General features: G+C 37.4%; 1 protein-coding gene across 14 annotated transcripts in view; it reads left to right on the forward strand.

Annotated features, from left to right (window-relative positions):
- Positions 1-21,314, forward strand: part of UNC80 (unc-80 homolog, NALCN channel complex subunit) — a 228,521-nt gene that overhangs the window by 51,137 nt on the left and 156,070 nt on the right. For 9 of the 14 annotated variants that reach the window (XM_055290458.2, XM_063645667.1, XM_055290465.2 and 6 more), the window contains 8 exons: positions 4,611-4,757; positions 7,939-8,086; positions 10,157-10,305; positions 12,709-12,875; positions 13,622-13,720; positions 17,961-18,175; positions 19,285-19,391; positions 21,101-21,197. In XM_055290458.2, the coding sequence (XP_055146433.1) occupies positions 4,611-4,757; positions 7,939-8,086; positions 10,157-10,305; positions 12,709-12,875; positions 13,622-13,720; positions 17,961-18,175; positions 19,285-19,391; positions 21,101-21,197 (1,129 nt within the window). The remainder of the gene's footprint in view (positions 1-4,610; positions 4,758-7,938; positions 8,087-10,156; positions 10,306-12,708; positions 12,876-13,621; positions 13,721-17,960; positions 18,176-19,284; positions 19,392-21,100; positions 21,198-21,314) is intronic. The other 5 variants (XM_055290460.2, XM_055290463.2, XM_055290464.2 and 2 more) reach the window with 2 other exon arrangements.

Below are 21,314 nucleotides of genomic sequence, written 5' to 3' on the forward strand. Positions count from 1 at the left end.
CTTCTTATATGGGCCCAATCCCACTAGACCAGGCCCCACCATCATGACCTCACTTAACCCTAATTACCTCCCAAAGACCCATCTACAAATGCCATCAGATTGAGGGGTTACAGCTTTAATATGTGAATTTTGCGAATACACAAATATTCAGCCCATAACAAGCAGTATAGTTTTTCTTCAATGTAAAGTTATTTCTTTTAAGTAACACATTTTTGGCAGCCAGCTTCAACCACAGTTAAGGAGAAAGCAAGAGAAGAATTTTGCTTGATTAGTTTATGTTGGTTTGAAGTGGGAATAACTCTCTTAGCCTCATTCAGCCCTCTCATGTCTCAGTGTGGCACATCCCGGTGGCTTTAGTCTTTGTATTATTAATTGTTCCTAAATTTAATTCCCTCTGCCTTGTCAACATCTGGCACATGATTTCTTAACATCAAGAATTGGTTTTCTTTTTAAATTTTAAATACAAATTACTACAGCTTAAATTCACATAACTTACACTAATCTCAATTTGTGGTTTTAGCTAGAAAATGATATTCAGAAATTGAAATCAACAAGAGATTTTAATCTCTAACAAATACTCTACACATCATGTCAAGTGTTTACACATGTGAAGTTATACTGTGTAGAGTTCTAGATATATACCATCTGGATTTATATTGTATAAACTATAAATTGTCCATTTTTCTTACGTTATCAGATTTTCACATCTGAGCAAGCGTTGCAACACTCCTTCCTCTTTCACAATTTCTTCCTCATTTATTTTGAGTCCCACTTGACACGTTTAATATGCATTTATCATCTGGTTTCTTCATTTTATTGTTTACTCTTTTCTTCCCAATATTTGTGGACCGTGATCCAAATATTCTTGCTCTGATAATCTTGGTTGTTGAGCCTTTTCTATATGATTTTCTTCTCTTGCCTTAATTGTGTTAATCATGGGCAATTCTAACAAACTTTATTGGATTTTAAGTTTCCCAACACCTTAGCACCTTATCCATCACTGAGGACAATGCAAGGAACTTCAGATCTGACTGTAAATGAAAATTATCTAAATAATGGTACAGATCACAAGAGATTTGATTGCAGATGCTAAGATCTAAAGAATCATTCAGTGATCAGTTACTTAGGAATTAGCAAACAAATACAAGTTATAAGGACCAAATTTATAAACACAGAAACTGGTGAGATTCTTACTGAATTTCCATTCTTTACATATCAACTCTGTTTGGACAAAGAGATTAGAAATGGTGTTTTGCCCATTATAATATTCAAGGGAAATTAAAAAGAAGAGAATATTATGAAATATTGATAAGCTTTTATCAGCAAAACTTAGATGTTCCAACTAAACTGATGAGGTTTTGTATGTATGCTAAAGATTTCTGAGGTTCATAATTAGTGTTTTGTTTTCATTTTTGCTCTTCCTTTTTTTAGCTTTGAAATTTTATCCAAGTGGCATTTTAACCACATTTTTATTGAAAACCCACAAGTGTCTTGATTATTTAGAACGTAGATATTATCTACACTATATAGCTTGATGTAATAGATGTTATTTTGACCGAAGTTATCACTTTTGATCAGTATAGGATTTTTAAAGTCAGACTATGTGATCTCCAATACAGCCACCAAGATATATATGTCTTATAGTTAGTTCCCAAAATAATATTCTTTTTAGTACAAGTAATTTATAAAATAAAACCTGATGGTGGGTCAAGTGCCTTCTGTTTGTGATTCACACTGGTCTGTTCTGCCCCAAACCCATCTGTTATCTTCAGTGGAATCAGAAGGTTTATCTAATTTTGCAACTTAGTAATAACAGAAGCATAGGAATTGATTAAGGTAGAAAGGAAGATCTAATTTCCATTTCCGTATTTGCCACAACTTGTACTGAGAGCTTGGAATGTTGTTTAATATCTTCAATTTTTTTTGCCGTAAGTTGCTACATCTTTCTGAATGTCTCCTATGAAAGCAACCTGAATCCCAAGGACATCTGAAGGTCTAAAGAAATAAAAACCTGAATAGATATTTACAAAGAGCTTCCAGAGCTAGAAAATTTTTAAAGGAGCTTATAATAATTTTAAAATATGTGTAAACCAGTCTTCCAAATAAGCCCTTGCTCAGGATGACCTTTTCTGAGGCACTGCTGCATAAGGCTTTGTAGCCTTTACAGAGCCCTCTACACAAAGGCCCTTGACTAAGGAAGCCAGTGAGGATTGAAATCCAGTCCAACCTCCGCTTTCGGAACCACTCACCAAAGGATTACAACCATTCAGAGGGCTCATCTTCTTCTAATTCTCCTCCTAGAGGGGTGCCTTTTCTAATTTGCATAAAGGTGCTCCAGAGCAAAGCAGTGCCCTACACATAAAAATGATTAATTTTATTATTATTTTAAATTAATAATTAGTTTTGCTATTATTAATAATTAATAATAATTAGTTTTTCTATTATTACATGCCTTTCATGTTTTGACTCTAATTCTCACAACTCTATGAAATAGATATTATGATTCCGACTTTGTAAGGCACAGGTAGGTTAAGTAGTTTGTCCAAGGTTATATAGTTAGTAAATGTTGAAGCTAAAATCGGAATTCAAACTAAAAACCCAAAAATCTGAAATCTAAAATGCTCCAAGATCTGAAACTTTTTGAGCTCCAACATGAGGCCACAAGTAGAAAATTCCATACCTGACCTCATGTGACAACTCACAGATGAAATGCAGTCAAAACTTTATGTCATGCACAAAATTATTAAATTATATAAAATTATCTTCAGCTTATGTATATAAGGCCTATGTGAAGCATACATAAATTTTGTGTTTAGACTTGGGTTCTATTCCCATCTCATTATATATATGCATATATTCCAAAATCTGAAGAAATCTGAAATCAAAAATACTTCTAGTCCAAGCATTTTGAATAAGGATAGTCAACCTATATACATACAGTTCTGTTGATAAGTTTGAGTCTTCTGTTTGCAACTTTCTGAGCTGTCTTAAGTAGGGGTCCCTGGAAACAGGCTCCAATATGAAGATACGTGTGCAGGCAATTTACTGGAGTGTCCTCTCAGGATTAACCTCTGTTAGGTATGAAAAAGCAGGATGGGGTATAGGGAGAAATTGAACTGCAGTGTAGTTGTAATAGAGGCCTAAACTAATCACAGAGGGCTTTGAAGCTGGAATGGCTCTTTAAGTAGTCCTCAGGTGATGCAAGGAGACCTTTTTAGCAGACACATCCCAGGTCCCTTTATGGCCCTGTCCAGTCATTAGAGGTAGACTGCCTCCAGGAAGAGAATATAATGTTGGGTGAGGCAGCTCTCTAGCTGTGGCCTTCAGAGGCACTCATCTGAGGGCAGTAAGCCATCAGCACTTCGAATAGCTCAGAGAATGAATGCTGCAGTGCCAAGGGGAATATCTGGAGTTCAGCACCACTTCCGCTACAAGAGCTTACAGATAAGAAAAGGGGGACCAACTGGATAACATTAGGGGAGGAGGAAGTCAACCTTTTCATAGTAAGGCCCATGCTAATGTATAGATAAGCCCCTATTCCTTCCATACCACACGCACATTTGAGTACTCATATCTGTTTCCAAAGTTTATGCGTTAACCCAATCATGTGGCTATGGAAAAGTCCCTTACAATTTGCAGAACAATTCTCATACATTATTTAATTTGCTCTGCATAGTAAACCTATGAAGTAGGAAGGGCAGCTATTAGAATCCTAAATTCACAGGTAAGGAAACAAAAACACAAGGAGATTAGTTAAGTTATCTAACATCATACGCAGTTAAGGAACAGGAGCTGGAATCCCAGGTTTATGGTGTATGTGCTGATGGTAGAAAGTGGTAGAAGGACTGAGACAGGCTGCAGCTTCCCAAAGAAAGTGACTCTTCCACACTGGGCTCTGCATCATTCCTTAGCAACCGCTTCCTTATGCTTCTTTGGAAATAATTCAAGGAAGTTCCTTTTTTGGAAGCCATGTTCTCCACTAACAGCAAAGATTAAATTGGGCAAAAGATAGGATGATATCAATTCTCATGATTCATCTCAGGGGAAGAATCAAGCTGAAAGTGTTTATAAAGTTCTGTATATTCTCACTTTGTTTGTGCATGTGTATTATAATACAGTGAAAGTATACAATTAGAAATAAAAGCCCTCAAAAATGTCAGAAGTTGCATGAAATTTCGAAGTTCCAGACTTTGGTCAGTTCCAGAAACTTGGCAGTAATCCTTCCCTGGTGTATCAGAGGCCTACCGATGAGGGTAGTTTCTAATAAAACTTACTTGCTTTCATCACTGATAGTCTGCACTGTCTCTCTTTAGGTGGTTGTCTGACAGCAGTCAAGGATATAAAAGCATGTCTTCTAACAAAGACGTCTATACTTATATTGTCTAGCCACAGAGGGTGTTCAAAATACGTAGATTTTTTCTTTTCAATCATGTACTAAATTTTAGAAAACCGAGCATGTTTGTTGAGCCTGCTGCAATTCTGTTTTCCAAATTGCAGGTGCTCCCTGTAAAACATATAAACTTGATTTAATCATACAATAGAATCTTAGCGAAAGGACCTCAGTGACAAAGTAAACAGATTTTTCTTTCTTTCTCATTCGTGGGTACCAGGATGAAAGTACACCTGTAAGCAACCATAGGCTTGCTCTAACAATGCTCATCAAAATAGTGAAGTCTTTGGGATGTGCCTATGGTTGTGGAGAAGGACACCGAGGGCTCTCTGGAGATCGTCTGAGACACCAGGTATTCCGAGAGAATGTAAGGAGAATTAAAGTAGATTCCATTTCCTCTCCCTCTTCCTTCCCTTCTGTTTAAGAATGAGTCCTTTGACAATGAGGGTCAGTGTTTCCTGAAAAATATTGTATTTTGTAGGAATAATTAATGCTGTTGTGGTGTGAGGAGATTCTCATGAGATATCTCAAGACATCTAAAACCCAGGCTTAGGAAAGTTTAATTGGGAAAACATTTCTGCCTCCTGCCTAGGGCAGACCAACTCCCAATTAGTGAAAGTATATATAATTGGAATGTGTGACTTGCAGCTTGAAAGAACTTTTGCACAGATGAACACACTTAGCAAGCTTTTGATGGCCTGTAACAAATGACTTTTTAATCATCTGCCTGGGTACTGTAGAAACATATTGCATATTGGAGAAAGGGGTCAAAATTTTAGCACCTGGTTTGCTGTCCTTCTTAAGTTATGGAAAATGGCCCTTATTGGGACAAAAGAGGACTGTAAAAGTAGCCAGTCATTTTCTGGCTGCTTTATTTGAGAATGAACCTTGCCTTCTGAATATTTGAGATCATGTCCTTGTCAACTGTGTGAAACTTGAAACTCTGCATTTGGGCTTGCCAAACATAATTCTGTACTGGAAATGGTCTTCCAGCTCATTTTTATTTGCCTCTGCTGACTGTTAATTTTCTTTTTCAATTTGAACAATAACCTACTTCCACAGTCTGAGCCGGGATGGTTGCTTCATATGTATGTTTGAATTGAAATCATAAGAAAATATTCTCTTAAAAATAAGAGTTTGATGCAAAGTTGAGTTCCGGAAATCCTTTGGCATATCTTGGCAGAGTTTTAGGGTCATGTCAAAATCTAATGCCAGCCCATTTTTCCTTGATATTAGGTTTTGTCATGAAATGTTCACACAGTATTAGCATGCTGGGTCTCTTGCTTAATGCATCATCTCTCATCTATCCATCTATCTATCCTTTTCTGTTTTGCTCTTTTATATTATATTGTGTTGTTTTATTTTAGTTTATTATGTGTATATGGGGGTTATATTTGCACTATTAGCTTCTAAATTTTGAAACCTGAAACTTTTGACCAAGATCTTGATTTTGAGGCCAAAATTTGAAAATAATAATTAATAAGGCTATAGAAAGCTGGCATCTCTGCCATCGTTGCACATGTGTATAAGATTTTTTATCTTTGATTTTAAATTGTATTACAGTATGAATAAATGCCTTCAAAGACAAATAAACCACATCACTCCCCATGCAGAAGACCAATTTCATGACATGAAACACTAAAACATAATAAATAAACATAATAAAAAGTGTCATGCTTTAGTTGGAAGTATAAACTGGCTCTGATAACCAAGATTTGTCTTTCTGGATTCACAGAAAGCAGGATGAGTTGGATCAGAAGCCATTTGAGGAGCTGTTGTTATCACTTAGTTCATCATACTTTCCTCCCCAGGAGCACCGAACACTTCCTATGAGGACATCCAGCCAGTGTTCTGCCTGTCTAATTGATTTGACTTATGGGACAATTTCTCTATTATCTCCTTCTATTTAATGCTCATTATTGATATTATATTTGCTTATTTAGTTCAATAAACACATTGTCCAAGAGATATAAATATGGGAAATTTTCCTTGAGAAATATCCAGTTCCAGAAGCTAAATATTTTCAGATTTCTCTACCATTGGCCTTTCAGAAACTACTTAATTTTTAAGATACTAAGAATATTTGTCACCTTTACTAGGCAAGGTCCTTTCCCTAGCCTTTTTTCTTCCAAGAAACAGAAGGTTATTCTGACGATATTCGTCAAAGTGCCCAGCAATTTCATCATATAATGCCTCAATGTATCTTAGAGTATTAATGTAATCATTAGCTGGTAGTCTCCAATTATTGAAAAGGAATTCATTGCTTAAAAGTTTTATATATTTTGAAGAAATTCAGGATATTCTTTCAGAATTTAAGTATTTAAAGTTTGATATTCTCATGCTTGCTTAAACTTCCCACTGAACTCATACAGACGATACAAACATTTTAATATCCTCTAAAGAGAAAATTTGAAATTATACCTTTTTTGGTGTATTTTATAGAAAACACAGAATAATTCGTACTTCAGGGCCTGCCAACTCAGGGTTTTAAAGAGCTTTATAAATGCTACAATAAACATCTTCACATATTCTTTATAGAATGACAATTAAATACTTCTTTATGCAAAATATATTTTACCTAAGTACTTTGCAAACTTCATTTTATAGCTAGTAGCATTTATTTTGCAATAAAAATGAGTTTGTTCAATATCTGGAAACTTGTAAACTCCCTGGGAATAAAAATACCTAATTTCAAATCTAGGACATAATAAAGGAAAAATGAAGAACGTATCAATCCATCTGACTTGCAATACAGATGGAGAGATTATAACAAAGTTATACCAAGAAGCCTATTGCTAATTCCAAGTTTCAGTCTTTTATAATCTTTTTTTTCTCTCTCAAAATTTCCAAGAATTTTTTCCTGGGCCTTGATTTGTCAAAATGATGATATAACTAAATTCTCTTCTGGGCCACAATTAAGGGCACTAATACAATCCCAATTCTCAGGAATTGCCTTCCCTAATCTGACTTCAATGCCTGTGCCTGGTGGTCCAGAGTTCTCCATCCATAATTAAGGTGGCCCTCACTCAGCCACCCCTTCTTTCTTGATCCTTATCCCTTTTCCCCTCAACCCAGAGACTTCGGTCATTGTTCCATTTCGTTCCACTGTGTAGACATTCTTTTGTCTCTTTTATTCAGATGTAGTGTGGCACGCATCTTCCCATTGCACACAAAGCCTTTGAGGTTTTCTAAACATGGATTGTCAATTCTATCACTTATCTAAATTTCAAACTTTTTTTTCATTAAGATCTTAAAATCTCTATCTTGGTGAAAATACTGAACTCTTTCTGAGACCAGCATTAGACCTTAGCTTTGAGCTTTGGGGTTTTTCCTATGGAGCAGCTGTTCTCAATGTAAACACCCTCAGACTTCTCAGTCTGTCTGTGCTCACATCTTACTCAGACAAGAGGGGCTAGTAGGGTTGCCTGTCACTGGCGAGTGGGGATGGTTGGAAACCCTTGCCTTCTGAAGGCTTCTGTCTCAGACTACCAGTATCCATAGCTTAAGCTGGTACTTGTGACTTTTTCACTTTTCTTCCTTCATTGCAGGCCCAGAACTGCCTCACTAAGCTATACAAGCTAGATAAGATGCAGTTCCGACAAACCATGAGGGACTATGTGAACAAGGACTCTCTCAATAATGTAGTGGACTTCTTGCATGCTTTGTTAGGATTTTGTATGGAGCCGGTCACTGACAGTAAGTAAAGCTGTACCCAAGTTCTAGGAGAAGTCGTTGTGAGGTGAAGCAGGTAGTGTTTCAAGGGGACACTAAATTTGTGGAGGTAGAATTTAGAGGAAAGGATACGTATGTGTCCATGCATGTGTGTGGGTGTGTGTATGGAGGATAAACAAGAAAAGCTTGCACATTATCTCTGAAGACACATTTTGGAGGCTTTCTGAGGACAACTTACCACAGTAAATGAAAGTTTGGTAAAGCTTGTGGAGTTCTCACCTAGCCCATCAATTTTTATACCGCCGCTTGTGGGACTCCTCTCTCTCATATAACATAGTGTTATATGACCTCTGAGGCAGTGATCATATTCATTAGTTCAACGGATGTGAAATGAGTGTCTATAACGTACAGGCATTATAGTGGCACAGTGCTTGACAGTTTTTTCACAAAGTAAAATGGGAGAAAAACCTTATGATTGCAGTAAACATAGTAGTAACACAATTTTGACACACACATACTAAATTTTTTTAAAAAAGGCAAATAGAGCCACAGATAAACCTACAAGCTATGTTATAACTTAATGGCTTTCAGAAAACTCTAGTATGAAGACCTAAGTTACAGGGGGAGACCAATAAGTGTCAACTGCATTTATAGTAAACCAAAGACCGCCAGTCCAATGTGAATGCAAATGCAGCAATGCAAGGAAAATAATGCATGAAGCCTGAGTTGAAAAAAATACACATTTTAATTAGAGTCTGGGAAGGATAGCTTTGTAGTATAGGCTTTTATTGTTTATATAACAAATGTATGATAGTAGTTGATTAGTTTGCAATGAAAATATATTTGCTAGATTTAGAAGCAGTTTTCCTGGTTGTAACCCAAGAATATTGTTTGGTTTCACATTAAAATAAAATATTGCTCCTCTATAGAACCCCTCAAACAATCTATTAGCAGAGTTGTTTTAAACCAAACACAATATAAATTTAAAAGACAATAAATTAGGAAGGTAGTTGAGACAATGCAAGAGAAATTCTTGATTACAAATGATTTTTTCTCCTTTTTAAACTATTTGAGATAGAAATTATAAGCATAGACTAAAAGAAATCTTTCAGCAATGTGAAATCTAGAGATCATCCCTTGTCAATTGGCATAGACAGTGAGAGGTTGGTAATAAAGTATATTACTTTAAGGTGATAAATTCCTCCTGCGTTGCTTGAGATGTGGGAGTGGATCACGGTGAATCAGCCAGGCAGACATAGGTCCCCATATGGTGAATCTTGGAGCTGCCCATGCCCTTTGTCACATTTCACAGGTGGTTCACAGACCATGAGAAATCCTCTGGCACGGGCATATGATACCTATGTGTCGCCTACGAAAGATCCAGTTTTCTGTGAAAAACTGGCATAAAATGCCATGGAGGTCAAAGGCTCCCATTCACGGGCATTTCACATGTGTGTGAGCAAGAAGGAGGTGGCTCTGAGGAAGGTGGGAGGTTTCCCCTCTCCACCTGCCCAAGAAGTTTCTGGGAGAACTCTGCAGTTCTTGGCAGGACTCGGTCTTTCACAGGGCCTATGAGAGCTTCCCTGCAGGGCTCCTGCCTGACTCTTTCTTCTCCCTTCCCAGCTACCTGGTTGGCCCCACCTTATTCCACTTTAGACAGACTGAACAATTTCCACTGAGAAAGTAGCATTTCTCACCACCAGAAAGCTTGAAAATGAACTCTCCATTGAGGGGTCATTTAAGAGCCCTTTTTTTTTTTTTTTCTGTAAATGATCACCTATTTAAAAACTACTCTAACCCTAAAAGTCTTTCCTAAACTTAAGAGTTGGTTTCCTTTCCTTTGCTAAGGTTTATCAACAAAACCATTCCAGAAATGCAATTGGTTGTATCATATAGTAAAGGCCCTGAAGGAGACTATGATTCATTTATTTCCAGGTCTGCCTAGAGATTATTAAACTGGGGGCATCTTTAATTCCTTGTTTCTGTATTTCACGTAGCACTTCACTAATTCTTGGGTGCCAAGTACTGCCTGACTCCCACCCATTGTGTAGCTTAAAGGAAACATTGTCTTTAATTTGTGTCTTTGCATTCCAGACAAGGCTGGGTTTGGAAATAACTTCACCACAGTGGACAACAAATCCACAGCCCAAAATGTGGAAAGCATTATCGTCAGCGCCATGTTTAAATCCCTCATCACACGCTGCGCTTCAACCACACATGAATTGCACAGCCCTGAGAATCTGGTGAGAAGCTCTCCTCTCTTCCCACAGGAGGTGTCAGTCTCTGCCCTGAGAAAAGTACTCATTGTCATGGCCATGAGTAAGAGAAGCTGAAATCTAAAAGTCTACACTTTAAAGTGTAAATATCTATTTTCCCTGGTGTCACCAGTAAGTCATAATGGAGCGTTAACACTTTTCTTCTCCTTGTTACTCATTATCCTATTTGCAAGTTCACCTATCTTCCTCTCCCATCTCAAAGGTTATAAAGTATTTGGTGAAATAATTGTAAAGTATGTTGAGCCCTTCAGAAAAGAGGTTCTAGAGCACAGCTTGTTGGCTCATAAAATACTAAAGAATGTTATCCCAAGTATTATTTGAAACCATATTTACTTTAAAAATTAATGCAAATATGTTGCTGAAATTGGTTTTGTTTTCTTTTATTAAGCACTGTCTGTAATCTTTTAGCTACTTGTCTTGAAAGACTTTGTTAATTAAACCACTGAAGTCGCAATAGGGTAGGGAAGAACCAGGTTATAAAAGGCTAGTGCTAAAGGCATAAGAATGACACAATAGACTTTGGGGACTTAGGGGGAGGGTGGAAAGGAGTTGAGGGATAAAAGACTATAAATGGAGTTCAGTGTATACTGCTTGGGGGATGGGTGCGCTAAAATCTCACAAAGCACCACTAACGAACTTACTCATGTAACCAAATACCATCTGTTCCCCAAAACCTATAGAAATAAAAAAATTAAAAGGCTAGTGCTTAATTACCACCAAGAAGATTGTGGTTTCCGATACGAAAATGTAGATTAAGGCTGAAAAATCTAACATGAATAGGTGAATTCAGGTATCTTTGGGAGGCAAAGCAGCATTTCTCTATCCTAGCAGTCTGTTAGATATTATGACTCCTACGCGGAAATCATTCCATTTGCACATGTGGACCCTATCAGCTAATGTACTCAAATCAAGGAAATTATTTTAAGCTATTGTAACTATTGAAACAATTCACTTAACTTGAGATAAAATCCCAAACTAAAGGAGTTGAACTTTGCTGACAGCCAAAGCCAACCCAGCAAATTTCTTGGAGCTTGAGTGTAGCACAGGTACCATCCATGCATACAATTTGGTCATAGCAAAAGTAATTTAACAGGTTGATTATAATATACATGACTGCTTATACATCTTTTTTTACAAACTCATGTATAGAAAAATACTATATTAAAAAAGAAATCTTAAGTTTGAACTCCCATCCCGTAAGAACAGTGGGACATCAAACTTCTGTCATTCTTGGGGTTCCCCACTTCACAGTGTTGCGTAAAGACCCCCAAGTCTTAGGAAGCATCTAGAGCCTGGGGAGGTTCCACAGGTCTCAATGATTAGTCTACACCTCTGATTTCACATAGTACTCTTTGCTGTGTGCTTAGGGCTGGGCACCCTCTGGTGAGTTTGGAATCTTTCCTTTTTGGAGTCTTTCCCCGTTCCTAGAGGAATTACTGCAGAGCAGAGTGAGGGACACAGGGCCCTGCTTCCCACAGAACCCAAAGTGTTCTGCATCCATGTTCTCCCCAAGGGTCCTACCTTCTGCTTTCCTAAAAATTATGGACATAATTGTCCCAGTGGTCTTAGGTTTTGAAAACCACAACTATCAAGGTAAGTATTGTTTAGGCTTCTGCATTCTGCCTTGCCATGAACTTTTCCTAAGGCAAAAAAAAAAAAAATACAGTAACTACCCACTTCATGAGCAGAGAGAGAGAGAGGGGAAATGCTGGATCCAAAGCTTAATTTCTCAAGTAAAAGTCCAGCATATATTTTTAAATATTGATTCACCAATATATTGGTTGTAATAGCCCTACATCAACTTGAGTTTGTAGTCAAGTTCATGTTCAAATGGGCTACAACATATATGTAATTTGCTAAATCTGTCCAGCAAAACGCATCATCCTTTGAATAATCTGTCTTTGGTAGAAATGTCTGGAGGACTTAACATATTTTGTCATAATGATACGGAAAATTTGGAGAAGCTGAACAGGGACCAAAATCTCTAATGTAAACAAATTTTTGACTACCTTTTTCTTTGCAGGCATCTCTTCAGAAGTTACAATTAAAAGAGAAAATTAAAGCTTGGGAATCCAATGGTTTAAAATGTAAATTAATGTCTTTCTAATGATGCAGGAAACTTTCTGAATGAAGTGTGATAACCATCCTTTTTCATACCAAGGATGACCAGCAAAGGCCTTGGTAATGTTCTTCTATAGGAACATTGTAGAGGGAGTATACTACCAGTTTCATCAATAGTAAACTGTCCTGTCTTAATGGTTCCAATGCTCATGTAAGCCTAAGGAATTACTTTCTTCCTCTCTACCTGGAAAAACTATTTAATCGCACAGCTATCTTTCTTTCTCCAACTTCCTTCTTGCCTCCAAACAGGGACTGTATTGTGACATTCGTCAGCTGGTCCAGTTTATCAAAGAGGCTCATGGGAATGTCTTCAGGAGAGTGGCCCTCAGCGCTCTGCTTGACAGTGCCGAGAAGTTAGCACCAGGGAAAAAGGTGGAGGAGAATGAACAGGAATCTAAGCCTGCAGGCAGTAAAAGGTTGGAAGCTTGAACTCTCTGAATATTAGTGTTTGCCTTATGTCAGTAGAATAAAATCTGTTGTTGTACTGTTTGTGTGGTTCCTGTGTTGAAACTTCAGTGTAGGAATGGTAAAATTATCTTGTGTAAGTGATTTCACTGGGTGGTGCAGCAGCAGCTTAGAAAAATGAATAAATTTACTGTCAAATAAATGCCGCCTCTAATATGAATTAGAGCTCAGTTGTTCTTGAATTTTCATATACTTGAACTTCACGTCATAGCTCTTAATTAAATGGTAAAATGCTACCCGTTTTAGTCTCTTCTGTACATAATTTACACTTTTATTCAGAAAGGAAAAGCAATTACTGATACCATATGATCCTGTTCAGTAAATTCTATTCTAAATGTGGTAAAAGACAAATGATTAAGTAATAGCCTGTTGTTTTTCCTTCTAGTAAACATAAATTTATTTTATGCCTATTGTATATTAAATGCCACTTAAAAATTAAAATAAACTCCTAAACTTAAAATCCTGCTTGCAGTTAATGAGTTTGTTTGCAATAATGGTGATATTGTGAAGCAAAAAGGCTGCTAAGTCATGAGTTAATGTTGTGGTATAAATTCTAAACAACATAGACTCCTGGTGACATAAAGTTCATAAGCTGCAAAGTTGTCTACAACAGAGTGTTTTGTTTTATGAAGTGTATGAAGTATTAAGACTTGCTATCCTGCTCTGCTGTAATTGTTGGAATGCACCATTTGCATAGGTCAGAGGCGGGAAGCATTGTGGATAAAGGCCAGGTATCCTCTGCACCTGAGGAATGTCGCAGCTTCATGTCCGGTCGCCCCTCACAGACTCCAGAGCAGTAAGTAGCGTTGGTTTTGTCTCCAGTGCAGACGGCTATGCACTTCACTCTAGAAGAATTTCTATTTTCCAAACTGCTATTTGTTTGTTTGTCATCTCCTTTGAACTTTGCCTTGTTTCTACCCTTTACATTTCATTCCGAATGCCACTAACCTCTCCAGGCCAAATCACAAATAACCAGTCTGTGCCTATGAGAAGCCTCCCTAACTACATTTCCCATCTCCAGTGGCTCCCTCACTTCTGCTTTTCATGAACACTACTGAAGATACACCTTGAAAAATGGCATATATACCAGGTGGTCTGGGAGTGTCCTCCAGTTTCTTGCTTAAAATCACTTATAATTTTTTAAAAACTTAAATGTATGAATGGCTGTCAATATACTTAATGAAGCTTTTCCCAAAATAAGTAACAAAAACTTCTCCAGTTCTCACCTTTAGCTGAAACATAGACTGTAACACATTGTACCTTGGTCCTCTCTTGAGATCCATTCCAGTGTCCTCTGACATCAGTTAATCTACACTTTTCATAATGGAAAAATCAAAAACATCTTTAAATTAGTGCCCCCAGAAAATATAAGGGTTACCATAGACGCTAATTGTACAGCCTAGTTCTATGCAAGTTTTATTTGTATTTTTTCTCTTTTTGAGAACTACTAATCCACAAGTGGAGTGTAAACATGTACTTCGTTTTAGGTATACCATTCTGCTTCTCAAAACCTTACTCAGTATTAAGTGATTTTTCTTCTAGGAATCCTGCAGAATATTCTAGGTATTATGATATCCTTTCTTCACAGTCAGGCAAATCAAAGTGAGAAGCACACAGCCATCAGATAGGACTTTGGTAATCCATAGCAAGCAAACAAAATCTTCAAAGAAAAAATGTCCACACAGTTCTTGTAGCACTTCAAAATTTTAGAAATTTTGTAGTAAACACAAATGTGTGATAAACACAATTTTGTGTTTATTTAGTGTTCAAGTAGATCAATTCCATGGGTTCAGGGAACATGTGAGTTTCTGCATATGGCTATAGCTCCAGTATGGAGACTGGGCTTGCTCATACTAGGCACTGAATCTATATTTCACGAATGAATGAATGAATGAATGAATGATTCAATCAATGAATGAAAGGATAAAAGTGTCAGATTATTATTAAGCTTTTGTTTTCTTTAGCTTCCTTTCTTAAAATTCAGTTTTAGTTTTCCCTTTAAGGTAGCCTTTAAGTACATGGTAAAAATTCAAACATAAGCTCTAAGGAAAAAAAACCAACGTGAAAGACAGAGTTCTGTGACTAAATAGCCATGAGACTAGTTAAAAGGCTTTATACACAGAAAGTCTGCCCAAAAAAGAAGAGATTCTTTTTCTTTTCAAATAACGCCAGCAACTATTGAGCTAATCTGATCAATGAGAATGATCGAATAGCCAAATTGGATTTAAAAAATAACACCATCAACTGTATATTTCTAGGTTATTAAGTTTTCTAGATTCCAAAATATTCTCTCTGTTCAGTGTTCTGTAAACACCACCTAATTTCTTAGCATTTAGCACATCTATTCTTTCTTCTTATGTGAAGATACGTGTTTCAATATGCCTCTACATAAATATTTCCACTTAGAGAGATGTCATAAAATGTCAAACATGGAACTTTTTCATGATCCCAATAGGCCCAGAAGGTAAGCATGTCAAATATCCCCTGGTCAGCACTGGAGAAAGATGAGTGGTTACTTCAGATGACACTGGCTCCTCCTCTAGCTTCTCTGTCTCTTTCCTTCCCTCCCCTTCTGGCCCTGTGTCTTCTTCCTTCTTAAATAATAGTCACATTCCCTGAGTCATATTAAAGCAGTTTTATGCACTAATTTCTCTGAAACTCAATATTGATACACACCATTGGACAAGGCGATGTAACATTTTATTGAGGAAATTGAGAAATTATAGCCTCCCCAGATGTTTTTCCAGCCAGACTACATAGTCATACACGTATCATGCCATGCATTTACCAAAAGAGAGAAATGCTTCATACCCTGTAATCATTTGATAAAAAGTAACTGAGAAATCAAATTTTAGAAAACGGATTTAAATTCATACCATATTTGATAAACAGAATACCCTATTTTTTAAAAAAAGAACTTAAAAATATGTAGTACTCTGATGAGATTTTAAGAAATTCTGGATACCCATATAAATATCTGTAGAAAATAATTGCTTTACACAGTACTGTCAAATTTTGGGTTGATTCAGCCCCAAAGCTTTTAAGCAAATCAGTACCTAAAACCCCATAAATAAGTTTCATCAAATATTATGTATTTTCTATACCTTGTACTTTCCAAATTACTGCAGTAATATATGTTGCTCAAGTTGACAAATGTAGAAAACACAGAAAAACATAAAGGGAAAGTAGTTTAAAAATGGAAATGCCACCAACTAGAGATAACCTCTGTAAACTCTTGGTGTATTATGTTGGAGACATTTTTGAGCATGTATGCACACAAAACCACACTCAGACACATGGTCATATGTGTACTTTTTTTTCCCAATTAACTTGGTGATGTTCTTTTTAAACCATTTGATTGTTACCTTTTCACTTTGCGGTATATAGTGAATATTTTTCATATAATAGTCCTCTAAAATAAAATTATAATGACTACAGAGCATACTACCATATGGAAATCCCATATCTATTCAACTGTTTCCCTGGTGTTGAACATTTAGATTGTTTCCTCCTTTTTAAAGTTGACCAATAAAAACTCAGTGAGTATTTGACTTTCTTGTACCTACATCTTTTTTTTTTTTTTTTTTTTTGAGACAGAGTCTCGCTCTTTCGCCCAGGCCGGAGTGCAGTGGCGCGATCTCGGCTCACTGCAAGCTCCTCCTCCTGGGTTCACGCAATTCTCCTGCCTCAGCCTCCCGAGTAGCTGGGACTACAGGCGCCCGCCACTGCACCTGGCTAATTTTTTGTATTTTTAATAGAGACAGGGTTTCACCATGTTAGCCAGGATGGTCTCGACCTCCTGACCTCGTGATCTGCCTGCCTCGGCCTCCCAAAGTGCTGGGATTACACGTGTGAGCCACCACGCCTCACTTTTTACCTACATCTTAGTATGTTGTCCCATAATTTCCATGAGATTACTTTCTGGAAATTGAATTTCTCTGTCAAGGGCGGTGATATAAGCTTTGGATAACGTATTGCCAAATTACTTTAAAGAGAGGTTGGATCATTTTACCTCCCCACTGGGAGTGTGATAGTATACTACCCACTAGGAGTATAATAATTGCTTTCCCTCCTCCCCACCTCCCCGCACCCCTCATGAACTCCCTTAATCATTGCTAATTTATTGAGTAAAAATAAAGATCTTACTTCAGCTGCCTATGTTTTGTAATTTCGGGTGAGATTAAATTCTGCATATTATTGGCCACTGGTCTTTTTCCTGTTGTGGAATGCCCTACTCAAAAATCCCCTTGCAGGTGTTCCTATTTGTCCTACTGAGTTGTACTTATTTTTTACTTTCAAGCCCTACCTAAGTTTCTTTGACTTACTGGTTGTAGGATGATGCATTTCCCGGGTATGGTGTGATGGCATTCCATTCATTTAAATATTTTTTGTAAGTTTATTTGGTGTTCAAGTATGATACTATACTGGGGTGATGGGTGGGGAATGAGGAACAGTACTGCACAAGCCTTAGGGATCTTTAATAAAAAGTTAAATATTGGCCGGGCACAGTGGCTCACGCCTGTAATCCCAGCACTTTGGCAGGCTGAGGCGGACAGATCACGAGGTCAGGAGATTGAGACCATCTTGGCTAACACGGTGAAACCCTCTCTCCACTAAAAATACAAAAAATTAGCCGGGTGTGGTGGCACATGCCTGTAGTCCCAGCTACTCCGGAGGCTGAGGCAGGAGAATCACTTGAACCTGGGAGGCGGAGGTTGCAGTGAAATTGTAAGTGCTTCTGGTATTATGACTCACACCTGCAGATGAATACCTGCAGTAATATTTAATGTTTTTATTAAAGTTGAAAAAATCCAACCACCTCATGTTATAGCTGAGACATGACTATTTTCAAGAAGAGCTCAGATCAACCTTGATCTCTTTCCTCCCACTTCAATGCCCACTCTTCCCACATTTCAGCCCATCAAAGATCATTTTGCATGATTTGCCTAAATATCATTGACAGGAAGATGAAATAAATTTAGGAGAATTTCTCAAGTGTTGTCAGAAGTTTAACCCTATCCTCTGCTTGCTTACAGCGATGAGCAAATGCAAGGAGCCAACCTGGGGCGGAAAGATTTCTGGCGTAAGATGTTCAAGTCCCAGAGTGCAGCAAGTGATACCAGCAGCCAGTCTGAGCAGGACACTTCAGAATGCACGACTGCCCACTCAGGGACCACCTCTGACCGACGTGCCCGTTCACGATCCCGCAGAATTTCCCTCCGGAAGAAGCTTAAACTCCCCATAGGTAAAAGTATGTCTGTATTTGTTTATGGATTATCTTATTACCAACCATGTCCTCAGATCAACTCAGTGATGCATAGTAGGGCCGAAAAAGAAGACCTTCAAGTCATAAGACCTAGACTGACTTCATTCATTCATTCATTCATTTAATTTTTTCCACGCATAATTTTAATACCCTACTACATGCCTCTTCTGTGTGCGATCACTACACTAGCCATCAAGGATTAAATAGCAAGCAAATACACACAGCCTCCCAACTTTGCTAAACTTGCAATATAGTAGGAGCCCCAGTCATTAAAGCAGATAATCATACAACTAAGTATAATTGCAAACTATGAATTTTATGAAGGAAGTATACATAGTTCTATGAAAGCATGCAACAATGAGCCCTAACCTGAATGTGGGGGAGGAGGCAGAAATCAGGGAAGGCTTCCTAGTGGTAGAGGCATTAAGATCTCCAGGATACTTGGGAGAAGGAAGGAGAGCACTCCAGGTAGCCATTATTTGCAAAGATATTAGGAGGCTGAAGGGAAGTGAAGGAACTGAAACAAGGAGACAAGTGGCTGTATGACTGTAGTAGAATGATAGGGGCCAGGTCAGGTTGACTCTTCATTCTAGATCCCTAGATAGCCAAGATGGGATGTTGAACAGGAGAGTAACTCAAGCAAGTAAACTTTTTCCAAAACATCACTGCATGGAAATCATACTGGAGGCAGCATGAATAGATAAGGGAGACCAGAAGGAAAGTTAGCTAGTAGGTTAGGTATAAGTAAATGGAAGCTTGGACTGGGTGGTGGCCATGTAGGCAGAGATAAATGAACAAATTTGAGAAATATTTAAGAGGTAAAATTCACAGGCTTTAATGAGAGATGTGAAGCTGGATAGAGGATGGTTTCCTCTCAACCCAGATTCTTTTTGTCTTGGCCCCACATGCTTATGCAATTTTATAGTCTAACACTGAAGATTTTTATTCAAAGCATGTATATTGAGAACAATTTGTTTTTCTATTTATACCAAGCCATGTAACTTTCATCACCTGTTGGGCTTATGTTGACATTTCTGTTTAATTGATTGGATAGAAAATGCTACATTGATCTAAATGATTTAACTATTAAATAGGGAACTGGCTGAAAAGATCATCCCTCTCGGGCCTGGCAGATGGTGTGGAGGACCTCCTGGACATTAGCTCTGTGGACCGACTCTCTTTCATCAGGCAAAGCTCCAAGGTAAACAGGACATAACTTGTGTAAGTGAATGTTGAAGTCACTGATAGAAATATGTGAAGGCTGAGAAATAGCAAACACCTGCAGGGGCCAAATAAGGAAAAGCTGAAGAAACTCTCCAGATGAACTAACTTTGGAAACTTAGATAAGCAATGGAAACTAAAATGTTTAAGTAGTAGGCTATCACAGGAAGGGAAAAAGAAAAGTGTGGTCAAAAAATTATATAAAATTATAATGCAAATACAGAGATGTATATAGACATTATTTCCCAGCTATTTTTAACTTTTAACACACCTACGAAATGACTGACATCTCAAACTCCTGTCCAAGGATCTGGTAATTTTACAGTGATCCCTTTTACATATTAAGACACACATAATTCATCCTTTTCCCACTACTTTTGGCACCATATGAACCATTATCTATATTGAAAAGAAGAAAGAAATTCGGGATGACTTTTTTCACTACACTCCTCCTTCATAATACTGTGAAGCATTGGAGTAAGGTAAGGTTTCTTCCGAGAGTCCACCCTGTGGTTGCTTCATGGCCTGGTCATTTGTATGCCTAATTTTCAGCATATGATAAGAGTTATGTTTCCTTATATGTGTACAAATTATTTGCTTGCATTCTTTTGTTTTCTAGTCTCACTAAAACTAGGGTTGTTTTTGTTTTGTTTTGTTCTTTGTGGGTTTTGTTGTTGTTGAGGTTGTTGTTGTTTTTGTTTTTGTTTTGTTTTGTTTTTGATGAAGACTCGATCTGTTGCCAGGCTGTAGTGCAGTAGCGCGATCTCGGCTTACTGCAACCTCCACCTTCCAGGTTCAAGCGATTCTCCTGCCTCAGCCTCCCGAGTAGCTGGGACTAGTGCATGCCACCATGCCCAGCTAATTTAATATTTTTAGTAGAGATGGGGTTTCACCGTGTTGGCTAGGATGATCTTGATCTCTTGATCTCGTGATCCTCCCGCCTCGGCCTCCCAAAGTGCTGGGATTACAGGTGTGAGCCACCACGCCCAGCCAAACCACTTTTCTTTTATCTAGTCTGTTTTAAAAGTGATATTTTGAAATTATCCAAATAATATGCAAGACTATAGCATATTTAGAAAATAGTATCATTCCTTCCTTACCTTTTATTTGCTAAAAAACGTAAGTCAAGTATTTGAGTTTGTGTGGCCCATAGCTTCCTTGCTGTGCGAAAAATTTTGAGTACTGCTGAGCTAAAAGCAAGATGAAGAACATATTTTAATTCTTAGAAAGAGAAATATGTTATTACATTTTTATTATAGTACACTCCATAAATTACTTTATACTGATTCTTTCACAGAGATTTAAAGTATTCTATTTGGCTATCTTTCACTTTGGTCTGATTCTCAATTGTGGTATTTGTAAAGAATGACTATGTCTTGCTATTCATTAATTTCAGTTTGGACTTTATCAGATTTAAACTCTAAGAATATCTCAATTATTTTTATAGCACCTGATTATTTAGCTTTTAATCTGGGACCTGGTTCCTCCTTTTAGTTACAGTGATGTCTTTTTTGGCACATGGGAATGAACTACACTGATGACTAAACTAACCAGATGTGGAAGCCAGAAGAGCAAAGTAATCGTATGAAAATGAGTAAACAAGTCATTTTCAAGTCAAGAATTGATCTAACCACAAGATTTGAATCTTGTTATCGCTCTACTTTCCTTTTTTTTTTTTTTTTTTTTCAGGTCAAATTCACTAGTGCTGTGAAGCTTTCTGAAGGTGGGCCAGGAAGTGGCATGGAAAATGGAAGAGATGAAGAGGAGAGTTTCTTCAAACGTCTTGGTAAATGTCATGCATCCTAAGAATTCTATTCAACTTTCATCACACAGAACAAAAACTTGATTACATTAAGTGGTCCATTTTCTATTTTCATTGGTTTTTCATTCATTTCTTTCTCAT

This window comes from Symphalangus syndactylus, chromosome 8, assembly GCF_028878055.3.
Source record: "Symphalangus syndactylus isolate Jambi chromosome 8, NHGRI_mSymSyn1-v2.1_pri, whole genome shotgun sequence".
NCBI classification, from domain to species: domain Eukaryota; kingdom Metazoa; phylum Chordata; class Mammalia; order Primates; family Hylobatidae; genus Symphalangus; species Symphalangus syndactylus.